Raw genomic sequence first — 13,170 nt, forward strand, 5'->3', positions numbered from 1 at the left:
TCTACCACCTTTTGAAGTATCCTCTTATCCAGGATTCCTTTCTAAGTTAGGAGGCAAATAAAGAAATGCAACAGTGTCAACTCAAATGTGGAAAGAAACCAGATGCCACTGCTGAGTTGAACATAAATGTGTCTGAAATGGGCCTTAAAAATGCTCTCAGGATTTGCAGCAGTTTGGGTTGTGACTTATCACGTGGGGATCTCATACAGGAGTGCTTGTTTGAGTCCCAACTGCTCTGCTTCTGATTCAGCTCCCTGCAAATACACATGGGAAAGCAGCAGCAGATGGCCTGAGTTCTTGGGCCCCTGGCACCCATATAGGAGACCTGGATGAAGTTCAGGCTACTGACTTTGGCCTGGCCCAGCTCTGGATGTTGAAGCCACTTGGCGAGAGGCTGGAAGATGTTCTCTGTGAGTCTCTGTCTGTCTCTCCACCTCTCTCTTTCAAATAAACAAATCTTAAAAAAATCATGTTACCCAAATCCACAAGCAAGCCATCAACAACTCTTGAAATACAGAAAAACTGGAAAATGTCAGAGAAGATATAAAGAAGCAAATAGGGGTATCTTAGAATTGAAAACTTAAAAATTATTAAAAATATATAAACTTCCTGGATGCGCTGCATAGCAAAATGGAAATGATGGAAGAAAAAGTCAAATAAATATGGAAGCTAGATAAGTTGAGATGATCTTAGCTGAATAACAGAAAAAAAAATGGAAGAAGTAATGAACAGAACCTCAGAAACATGTGGAATACTAAAAAAAAAAAAATCTAACATCAGTGTCATTGAAATGCCAGAAGAGAAATAGTATGGGTCTCAAAATACACTTGAAGAAATAATGGATAAAAGCTTCATGAGTTTGGCTTCATGAGTTTGGGAGCTTCCTACTGTCTGCTTCACTTGTGACAAGTTAATAAAGTTTTCCTCTGAGAGCGAATGAGAGGGAGAGAAGCCTACAGATTCAAGAAGCTGAGTGCCCTCACACAGTATAAATGCAAGAAAATCCATGTCCAGCCATATCATACTCAGACCACTAAAACTAGACAAAGACAAACCTTCAACACAAGTAGAGAAAAATGACACATAATTGGCAGAGTAATTCAAATGACTGCTATTTTTCTTCAGAAACTACAGAGAACAGAAGGCAGGAAACAGTTATTTGAAAAGTGCTATCAATTCCGAATTATATATTCAGTGAAAACATCATTCAGGAGTGAAGGTGAAATACAGACATTCTCAGATGATGGAATACCAAAGAACTGACACTGCCAGCAGACCTGCTCTGTTGCAACTACCCAAGGAAATACTTGTATATCCTTAATTGGAGGTTGATCATCTGGGTATCCGTCCTCAAGAAATGTTAAGTTTTATATTGTGAAGCAATTCTTACATCTGTCTATGATAATTTCATAATCTTGAATCAAGCAGAATTGCTGACAGATTATTCTTCCAAAAATAAAAAAAATAAATCCTTTAGAAAGAAATAATACCAGAAGGTAACCTGGAAGACTGGAAAGGAAGCAACAGAAATGGTAAATCTGAGTTAATGAAATAAATTATTCTTCTCTTTTGAGTTCTTTAGTATATGTTTGACAGTTAAAAGCAGAATTCAACAATAATGAGATTTCTCAATGTGCTGGGTATAGATTACAAGATGAACAGCAGAAAGCAAAAGAACATGTATGGCATATGATCTGCAATTGATGTTATAAAATATTGATCTTAAGTAGGATATGAAAAATTAATGTGTGCATAGAGTAAACCCTGAAACAGCCATTTAGAAACTACTGAAATAGACAGTAAAAAAAAAGAATAGACACATACATATGGAATACTTTAAAAATATTCAAAAAGCCCAGATGACAACAAGAAGGGAAACAGTAAAGAAAAACCATGGGAATAAATGACAAAAATAGTAGATGCAAATTCAGACATATCAATAAATATTTTAGATGTAAGTGGTCCAAGCAAACCAACTAATACAGATAGAATGAGAATGGATATAAATAATCATAATCCAATTAACTACAAGAAACTTTTTTTAAACTCATTTGAAGGGCAATGAGGGTACTTCTGTGTAATGAAAACAGCAGGGGCTGAGCTAGGTCACAGCTAGGAGCCTGGAGCTTATTCCAGTGGGTGGCAGGGATCTAAGTTCATGAACCAGTTCTTTCTGTCTCATGAGGTGCCCATTTGTAGGAAGCTGGACGCTGAGCCAGGACTCGAATCCAGGGACTTGTATATGGGATGTGGAGGTTGCAGGGCCCCAGAAACTCACAAGGATAGAAAAAGAATAACATGCTAGAATGCTGATCAGACATCCTATACTTTGGAGCAAAGGAGAGTACTAGTGGTAAAGGGGCACACCTGATCATAAAGTGCAGATTCACAAAGGAAACAGAACGATCTTAAATGTGTGTGCACAACAATCAAAATATCAAAGAAAATCCTAACTGAACTAAAAGCATAACTGCAATTATAGGTGGAAATTGCAAAATTCTTTCTCAGGAACTGACACAACCGGTGGCCCGAAAACGCAGCAAGGATGCAGAACTGAACAGCATCACCAATCAATTATGTTTGATCACTTTTTCTGGGATACTTCCTTCAATAAAACAAAAATACACATTCTTTATGCATGAGTTCACATGGAATACTCATCAAGACCACACAGACTGGGTTTGTTTTTTTTTAAAGATTTTATTATTTCTCTGAAAGAGTTATACAGAGAGAGAAGGAGAGGCAGAGAGAGAGAGAGATCTTCTATTTGCTGATTCACTACCGAATTGGCTGCAATGGCCTGAGCTGGACCGATCTGAAGCCAAGAGCTTCTTCCAGGTCTCCCATGTGGGTACAGAGGCCCAGGGACTTGGGCCATACTCCACTGCCCTCCTAGGCCATAGCAGAGAGCTGGAATGGAAGAGGAGCAACTAGGGCTAGAACCCGGCGCCCATGTGGGATACCGGCACTGCAGGCAGCAGCTTTACCTGCTCCACCACAGCGCTGGCCCCACAGACTGGGTTATAAAACAAATAATACATACTTAGAGTCATACAAAGTATGTTCTCTGACCCAGATGGAATCAGTTATCAGTAAGAGAAAGATGAAAGGAAAATCTCAGAATACTTATCTATTTATCTATTTATTTATTTATTTATTTATTTTGACAAAGGCAAAGGTCTTCCTTCCATTGGTTCACTCCCCAAATGGCCACTACAGCCAGTGCTGTGCCGATCCCAAGCCAGGAGCCAGGTGCTTCTCCTGGTCTCCCATGCGGGTGCAGGGCCCAAGCACTTGGGCCATCCTGCACTGCACTCCTGGGCCACAGCAGAGAGCTGGACTGGAAGAGGAGCAACCGGGACTAGAACCCGGGTTGCCGGCTCCACAGGCGGAGGATTAGCCTAGTGAGCCGTGGCGCTGGCCAGAATACTTATAAATTAAGTAATATACTCCCAAATAATCCAGGACTCAGAGGACATCTGAAGAGAAACCAGAGAATATAGTGAACTAAAAGTATGAGAATATAAAAATTTATGACAGTTAAAGCAGTACTTAGAGGAATATTTATAGCATTAGATGTTAGAAAAGGTTGCATGTCAAAATAAAATCTTTAGAAATGAAAGAACAGAATAAACACAAAGCTTTCCACAAAGAAGAGAATAATAAAGAAAAAATGAATTCTGAAGTGAAAAGCAGTTCCTTAGAAAAGATAGTTGGTAAACTTCTAGCTGGAATGATGAAGAAAAAAAACCACATAAATTCCCAATGTTACAAATGAATGAGCAAAAAACACTACTGGCCCCATAGACATTTAAATTTATTCATATGTGTATGTGTGTGTGTTGTTACCAGAGAATTCCTCAAAAACTGAACACTACAAGAATGTATCCAAGATGAAGTAGAACATCTTAATAGTCCTATAACTATCTTAAAAAAAATTAGTTCATAGGTAAAACTTTCTAAAGAAATCTCCGACCAAGATGAATTCACTGTTCAATCCCACCAGTTATTCTGTTTCTACATGCCCGCTTCAGAAAACAGAAGGCAATATTTTCCATCTCATTTTATGAGATCATTTTACCCTGATACCAAACCAAGACAAAACTTTGTATTTTTTAAAACGCCAGTATCCTTTATGAACCTAGACCCAAAAATACTTAAATTTTGACAAAATCATATCAAGGAATATCCAAATAAAAATACAACATGACCAAGTGGACTTATTCTAACATACAAGGCTGGTTCAATTAAAACTTGTGATTAAATACCAGTATACACTCAACTAGAACAACTAAAACTATTTTTTCCTTTTTTTTTACTTTTTTTTTTTGCTTTTTTTATACTTTTTTCTTTTTTTTAACTTTTATTTATGAATATCAATTTCCAAAATACAGCTTATGGATTACAATGGCTTCCCCCCCATAACGTCCCTCCCACCTGCAACCCTCCCCTTTCCCACACCCTCTCCCATTCCATTCACATCAAGATTCATTTTCGATTCTCTTTATATACAGAAGATCAGTTTAGCATACATTAAGTAAAGATTTCAACAGTTTGCTCCCACACAGAAACATAAAGTGAAAAATACTGTTTGAGTACTAGTTATAGCATTAGATCTCAATGTACAGCACACTAAGGACAAAGATCCTACATGAGGAGTAAGTGCACAGTGACTCCTGTTGTTGACTTAACTAATTGACACTCTTGTTTATGGCACCAGTAATCACCCTAGGCTCTTGTCATGAGCTGCCAAGGCTATGGAAGCCCCCTGAGTTCACCGACTCTGATCATATTTAGACAAGGCCATGGGCAAAGTGGAAGTTCTCTCCTCCCTTCAGAGAAAGGTACCTCCTTCTTTGATGACCCGTTCTTTCCACTGGGATCTCACTCACAGAGATCTTTCATTTAGGTTTTTTTTTTTTTCCCCAGAGTGTCTTGGCTTTCCATGCCTGAAATACTCTCATGGGCTTTTCAGCCGGATCCGCATGCCTTAAGGGCTGATTCTGAGGCCAGAGTGCTGTTTAGGACATCTGCCATTCTATGGGTCTGCTGTGTATCTCACTTCCCATGTTGGATCATTCTCTCCCTTTTTGATTCTATCAGCTAGTATTTGCAGACACTGTTCTTGTTTATGTGATCCCTTTGGCTCTTAGTCCTATCATTATGATCAATTGTGAACAGAAATTGATCACTGGGACTAGTGAGATGGCATTGATACATGCCACCTTGATGGGATTGAATTGGAATCCCCTGGTATGTTTCTAACTCTACTGTTTGAGGTAAGTCAGCTTGAGCATGTCCCGAATTGCACATCTCTTCCCTCTCTTATTCCCACTCTTACATTTAACAGTGATCACTTTTCAGTTAAGTTTCAGCACTTAAGAAGAATTGTGTATTGATTACAGTATTCAACCAAAAGTATTAAGTAGAACAAACAAAAAAAAATACTAAGAGGGATAACATATCAAGTTGCTCATCAACAGTCAGGGTGAGGGCTGATCAAGTCACCGTTTCTCATAGTGTTCATTTCACTTTAACAGGTTTCCTTTTTGGTGCTCAGTTAGTTGTCACCTATCAAGGAGAACAAATGGTATTTGTCCCTTTGGGATTGGCTTATTTCACTCAGCATAATGTTTCCAAATTCCTGACAGGGATCACTTTTCAGTTAAAATATAAACACCTAAGAATAATTGTGTGTTAATTACAGAGTTCAACCAATGGTACTAGAACAAAAAAAAAAATACTAAAATGGATAAAGTATTACATTGTACATCAACCGTCAGGACAAGAGCTGATCATGTCACTGTTAATATAAATTTCCAAAGTACAACTTTTGGATTACAGTGGCTCCCCCCGCCCCTTAACTTCCCTCCCATCTCCTGCTCTCTCTCCCATTCCATTCACATCAAGATTCATTTTCAATTATCTTTATATACAGAAGATCAATTTAGTATATATTAAGTAAAGATTTCAACAGTTTGCACCCACACAGAAACACAAAGTGTAAAGTACTGTTTGAGTACTAGTTATACTGTTAATTCACATTGTACAACACATTAAGGACAGAGATCCTACATGAGGAGTAAGTGCACAGTGACTCCTGTTGTTGACTTAACAAATTGACACTCTTGCTTATGGAGTCAGTAATCTGCCTAGGCTCTTGTCATGAGTTGCCAAGGCTATGGAAGTCTTTTGAGTTCACCAGCTCCAATCTTAGTTAGACAAGGTCATAGTCAAAGTGAAAGTTCTTTCCTCCCTTCAGAAAAAGGCACCTCCTTTGATGGCCTGTTCTTTCTGCTGGGATCTCATAGAGATCCTTCATTTAGGTCCTCTTTTTTCTTTTTCTTTTCTTTTTTTTTTTTTCTTGCCAGAGCATCTTGGCTTTCCATGCCCGAAATACTCTCATGGGCTCTTCAGCCAGATCCTAATGCCTTAAGGGCTGATTCTGAGGCCAGAGTGCTGTTCAGGACATCTGCCATTCTATGAGTCTGCTGTGTATCCCTCTTCCTATGTAGAAGAACTAAAATCTAAATATACACATACACACACAATGTGCTGGTGAGGATGCAGAGTATCTGGAGTTGTCATATGTTGCTGGTGGGAGGGCAAATTTTGGTAGAGCTATTGTGGAAAATGTGATAGCTTCCTAAAAAGTCAAAACATAGCCATGATTTTATTCTGAATAACTTAAGGCAGGTTGCTTACCTATAATTTGTAAACCATTCCTGAACTCATTCCTGTATCTCCAGGTTTTGTCAGTTTTGTCTCCAAAATAGCTATCAAATCTAATTCCATGTTTAGTTTAAAGCAGCATTTCCCTGAGCACTGCCATGCTTCCCACCCATTCTGACCTGCCTCGCTTCATTCTAGTTCACACTGTAGCCAGCAAAACCTTTTCAGAACGCAATCTGTTCTGCATAAGACCTTAAAAATTTAGTTTTAATTCAATCTTCAAAGCATCCATACTTAAAAAAAAATTAGAGAAGTTATTGTGCAGACTTAGAACAATATACTACATAAAAATGGGCTTTAAGACCAAGAAAACTGACTTCAGCATAACCAAAGATGTTTTTGGTGATGCTTGAACACAGATAATCTTACCTTCTTCTAGGAGAAATATAGCAGCAACAGTTCTTCCCCCAGAAAACTTTTAAAATATACTAGCTATATTTTAAGTGTCTAGCAGCCACATGTGGCTAGCAGCTACCACCCTGGGCAGCACAGAGGATATTTCTGTCATTGCAGATAATTCTATTGGACAGTGCTGTTTTATACTCTGAAGAGATCATTGAGCAGTATATGAATGATATTCTTGGTGTTCAAGTTGGTTGTTAGATGTTTGGTAGTAAGTTTTCTGTACATTTTCTAGTTTGGGTTTCTACTGTTTTGCTTCTGATAGGTAACTTCCCCCTTGAAACATGACTGTTGCAGGACCATTCCTTTGTTAGCAGAAATAGAAGTGTTTGCAGAGAAGTTTATCATTAGCTCCCTTCATGTCTCACCTGTTTAATGTTTTATTTCAGCAGAAGCAAATTTTATATCTGGTCCAGAGAGGAATTCCTTAAATTCTCAAGGTGTTGTGGGAAAATGGTTCCTTCCAAAGGATGGTTTTTATCAATTCTATTGCCTGTAAATCTCAACATAATGGATCTTCTGGCTTTATTTACTTTGTTCAGCCCAAAAAATGATGTACTTTAAATACCTCTGCTTAAACTTTTACAGCGGAAGTTCAGAGTGAAATTGAAAGGATCTTTGAACTTGCAAGGACACTGCAGTTGGTAGTCCTTGATGCGGATACTATTAACCATCCAGCTCAACTTAGTAAAACCTCTTTGGCCCCTATTGTAGTGTATGTGAAGATTTCTTCTCCTAAGGTAAGTAGGGTAGTTAGCTGGATAACTTAACTAGCTTGCTTTATCAGACTTAACTAACATGCTTTATTTTCTGCTTCCCAATTCTAACAGGCTAGGCCTGTATGAATACATAGAACTTGAAGAGATACATTAGTCAAGAACGTTTAAGACTTAGAGAAGCAACGCAGGGTTAACTACATGGCTTAAAACAGCAATTCAAGTGAGGCCCATGGATCCCTAGAAGGTTCTGAGACATTTTCAGAAGTTCCATTTCTATGATGATACTAAGATATCTGTAGTCTTTCCATTGCTCTGACATTTGCATGGCTGGTTCAAAAGCAATGGTGGACTTGTAAAACTGCTAGTATGTAAGCATGAATGAAAACTACGGTACCGAACAGCACTAGCCATCTGTTGTGTTCATCACCCTGTTCTTGTGGCTCAAAACAAAAAGCAGCCAATTTCAAAAGAGTATCCTGATGAAGTAAATTGTTCTTTTATTAAAAAAAATGTTTTGACTGTTAAGTCCACACCTTTTTAATATTCTGTGTAATGATACAGGAAATTCTGCATATCAAAGTAACTTATCTCAAAAGTACTAGTATGATTGTGAAATAACCTAGCCACTTTTTTCATTGAATACCTTTTTTTTTTTTATTTCAAAGAACAACTGGCAGGCCATGGTTATGCACATCTGAGTATTTTGCAGTTTTCTAGAACAACGTGAACTTCTCCCTTCAGGGAGAACAACTTTTGTCGTCAGTGATCATGTTAATGAATATAGTGTTTTAATAATGTAAAATGCAGTATATTGAACATTTAAAGATCTAAAGAACTCATCGAACCATTTTTTAAATGATCAATGAGGATGTTAGAAATTATACATGGTAAATTATCCATTGGCATTTCAAGACTGAACAAGAAAAGTTAATGTAACACAGTAAGAAATACTTTCAGATTCCACATGGTAAACTAGTCTTTCAGGAACTACCCTTATTAGGTTTTAGCATGGTATCAAAATTATCCACAATTATACTAAAATATTCCTCCATTTACACATCTATAGAATATTTTGAATTTTCTTCCCGTATTTCAACCCAGACAAGACACAGTAGCAGACTGAATGTAGAAGCAGTTGTAGACTGTGTTCTACAAAACTAGGAACTAGAGATTTACTTAAAAAAAAAAAGTGGAATGTTTATAAAATTTTTAAAATTCCTAATACAGAAATTAGATATAATTCACATAAGTGCGATTATTGGTAGATCTAAGGAACAGAAAGCCTAGGAAAAACACTGAAGAGTAAGCACTCTCTGTGTGTGTGCATACAGCTTACAACTGAGAACTATGTTAATTTTGTAGATAATCCTACACACTGTATTTTATAACTAAGTCTGTTATAAACTATCCGCGCTATAAAAAAAAAAGGACCACCAGAAAGGAACTGACAATGCGCCTTTTATGTTCCTAAAATTGTGTATATGAAATAAATGAAACTTTTATAACTTAGTTTTAAAAAATTCCTCTTTCACAGGTTTTACAAAGGCTAATAAAATCTCGAGGGAAATCTCAAGCTAAACACCTTAATGTCCAGATGGTAGCAGCTGATAAACTGGCTCAGTGTCCTCCAGTAAGTTATATATATATGCTATCTCTATATGCGGGATAATCCAGTTGAAGAGGTTAAACCTGGTATTGTATTAAAAAGAAAAAACAAATTGTCATGGAAGAGAATCCTTGTCACTTAAAGAGACTGCACAGAAGTGAACTGTCCAGCCTGCTTCCATAGTCATGTGTTTGGAGCACATGAGTAGCTCAGATTATGGTTATGGCTTGCAAAATACTATAATGCATCCATTAATGACCTTAGTTTGTTAATATCTAACACAGGATCACAGCTTGAAAAAGTTTGTTTATAAGACGTATCTGGGATTGGCTTAAAGCAAGTTTATTTTCATCTCCATGGAAGGGCAGAGCAACAGAAAAATTTTCTATATGCTGCTTCACTCCCCAAATGCCCACGACAGCCAGGGCTAGGGACAGGCCAAAGCAAGGAGCCAAAAGTTACATCCAGGTCTCCCATGAGGGTGGCAAGGGACCCAAGTATTTGTAGCATCATCTTCTGCCTCCCAAGATGCAATAGCCAGAATCAGGATCAGAAGTGAAGCAACTGGGGCTCAAACTGGCACTCAGAGGATGCAGGTTTGCCAATGCTGGCTCCTGGGATTGAGTTACTATTCACTTCTGATTACTGAAAGCAAGTTGGCTTCTTTTGATTCAAAAATGCTTTTTTAAAAGAAAGGCTGAGTTACAGAAAGGGAGAGGCAGAGAGCGAGTGAGCGATCTTCCATCTGCTGGTTAAGTCCCCAAATGACAGCAACAGCCGGGCCTGGGTCAGGCCAAAGCCAGGAGCCAGAAGGTTCATTCAGGTCTCCCATATGGATGGAGGGGCTCAAGCATCTTCCGCTGCTTTCCCAGATGTATTAGCTGGACTCCAAGTGGAGCCCATATGTGATGCTGGTGCTGCAGGAGCGTAACCCACTGTCCCACAGCACTGGCCTCTCAAAAATGCTTTTGAAATTATGTAAAAATGAATTTTTTTTATTTTTTTAATTTAATTTTATTTTTTTAACTTCTATTTAATGAATATAAATTTCCAAAGTACAGCTTATGGATTACAGTGGCTTCCCCCCCATAACGTCCCTCCCACTCGCAACCCTCCCCTTTCCCACTCCCTCTCCCCTTCCATTCACATCAAGATTCATTTTCGATTCTCTTTATATACAGAAGATCAGTTTAGCATACATTAAGTAAAGATTTCAACAGTTTGCTCCCACACAGAAACATAAAGTGAAAAATACTGTTTGAGTACTAGTTATAGCATTAGATCTCAATGTACAGCACACTAAGGACAAAGATCCTACATGAGGAGTAAGTGCACAGTGACTCCTGTTGTTGACTTAACTAATTGACACTCTTGTTTATGGCACCAGTAATCACCCTAGGCTCTTGTCATGAGCTGCCAAGGCTATCGAAGCCCCCTGAGTTCACTGACTCTGATCATTTTTAGACAAGGCCATGGTCAAAGTGGAAGTTCTCTCCTCCCTTCAGGGAAAGGTACCTCCTTCTTTGATGACCCGTTCTTTCCACTGGGATCTCATTCGTGGAGATCTTTCATTTAGGTTTTTTTTTTCCCCAGAGTGTCTTGGCTTTCCATGCCTGAAATACTCTCATGGGCTTTTCAGCCGGATCCGCATGCCTTAAGGGCTGATTCTGAGGCCAGAGTGCTGTTTAGGACATCTGCCATTCTATGGGTCTGCTGTGTATCTCACTTCCCATGTTGGATCATTCTCTCCCTTTTTGATTCTCTCAGCTAGTATTTGCAGACACTATTCTTGTTTATGTGATCCCTTTGGTTCTTAGTCCTATCATTATGATCAATTGTGAACAGAAATTGATCACTGGGACTAGTGTGATGGCATTGGTACATGCCACCTTGATGGGATTGAATTGGAATCCCCTGGTATGTTTCTAACTCTACCGTTTGAGGTAAATCGGCTTGAGCATGTCCCGAATTACACATCTCTTCCCTCTCTTATTCCCACTCTTATATGTAAAAATGAATTTTTAAACAATACCTACATCATTCTGAATGCATTCTTATTTTGAGTCCATACTTGATATACTATGGTACTTCAAAAATTCAGGGAAAACTGAGTTAAAAGTTTTTCATTTTAGGACCAGCATTGTGGTGCAGGGTATGCTGCAACCTGCAACACCAGTATTGCATTATCAGAGTACCCGTTTGAGTCCCAGCTGCTCTGCTGCCAATCCAGCTCCTTACAGATACGCCTGGGAAGACAGGAGAAAATGACCCGAGTACTTGGACTCCTGCTACCCATGGAATTCCTGGCTCCTGGCTTTGGCCTGAACCAGGCCTTGCCATTACAGCCAACTGAGGCGTGAACCAGCAAATGAAGTTCTCTCTCTCACTCTGCCTTTCAAATAAATCTTAAAAGTTCTGATGCAGATTTTTGAACTCTATGCATAGTTGTTATATAATATATGCCTCTGAACTTTCTGAAGACCTGTAGTATGTATGGATTTCAAATTTTTTTTTGCCACCAAATAAGCTTTTTATCCATTTTCCATGAACTTTTTTTTCCTTAAGTAGTTATTTTAGAAGGTGTATCAATATTTGATTGACAAGCAATCTGCAGTGTCAGATGGTTTCAGCTGCTTCAGTCACATTTCATATCCTAACCTTGCCTCATTAACTTTTTAACTTTACTTTCTTTTGAAGAGTTACAGAAAGAGGTAGGTAAGAGAGAAAGAGAGGTCTTCCATCCACAGATTCACTCCCCAAATGGCCACAGTGGCTGGAGCTGGGCCAATCCGAAGCCGGGAGCTGCTTCTGGGTGTCCCACATGGGTGCAGGGGCTCAAGCATTTGGACCATCCTTTCCTACTTTCCCAGGCACATTAGCAGGGAGCTGGATCAGAAGTGGAGCAGCTGGGACTTGAACTGGCACCCCTATGGGATGTGGGTGCTGCAGGCCAAGGCTTTAAGCCACTGCACCACAGTACCGGCCCCTGCATCATTAATTTCTACATTAAGCTTTTTAATCTCTCTTCCACGATGTTTTTTTAACCATACTATCAGTATCTTTTTTCATTGCTGATATAAGTAACAGTTCTGAACTGTCATGCCCCTAATAACTATTCCAACTGTATACTTTCGAATCATTATAATTAGCTAAGCATCCATCTGACATGGACAGACACATGTAAGATCAGCCAACCAACAGAAAAGGAGAGGAGAGCACATAAGCAAAGGCAGATACAAAAGGGTGCAGCTCCCGGAGCTGCCGCCTCCTCCTTTCAGGAGGCTGGGGAGGGACGCGGGAACTCAGTCAGTGCTGGGGCTGGGGCTGGGGCTGGTGCTGGTGCGCTGTCTGAAATGTTTGTCTCTGCAGGAATTGTTTGATGTGATCTTAGATGAGAACCAGCTTGAGGATGCTTGTGAGCATCTTGCCGACTATCTGGAGGCCTACTGGAAGGCCACCCATCCTCCCAGCAGCAATCTCCCCAACCCTCTCCTTAGCCGTACTTTAGCTACTTCAGCTCTGCCTGTCAGCCCCACCCTCGCCTCTAATTCACAGGTAAGGGAGTTTTTAGCAGTCTTCAAACTGGGATCCACGTCCTGAGAACCAAAGCAGTGTGTGCTCTAGTCTACTGTGTCTGAATAAGAGAAACTTTATAAGTCATTTAATCAGTCCTGTGGTATGAAAAGAACTGTCAACAGAATATGCTATAAA

General features: G+C 39.2%; 1 protein-coding gene across 18 annotated transcripts in view; it reads left to right on the forward strand.

The window, feature by feature from the left end:
• The window catches only part of CACNB2 (calcium voltage-gated channel auxiliary subunit beta 2), a 510,382-nt gene that overhangs the window by 490,748 nt on the left and 6,464 nt on the right, over positions 1 to 13,170 (forward strand). For all 18 annotated transcript variants that reach the window (XM_051820340.2, XM_051820339.2, XM_051820342.2 and 15 more), the window contains 3 exon segments: positions 7,723 to 7,874; positions 9,388 to 9,483; positions 12,829 to 13,014. In XM_051820340.2, coding sequence (XP_051676300.1) covers positions 7,723 to 7,874; positions 9,388 to 9,483; positions 12,829 to 13,014 — 434 coding nt within the window.

The sequence above is a fragment of the Oryctolagus cuniculus genome, chromosome 13, assembly GCF_964237555.1.
Source record: "Oryctolagus cuniculus chromosome 13, mOryCun1.1, whole genome shotgun sequence".
NCBI lineage: Eukaryota > Metazoa > Chordata > Mammalia > Lagomorpha > Leporidae > Oryctolagus > Oryctolagus cuniculus.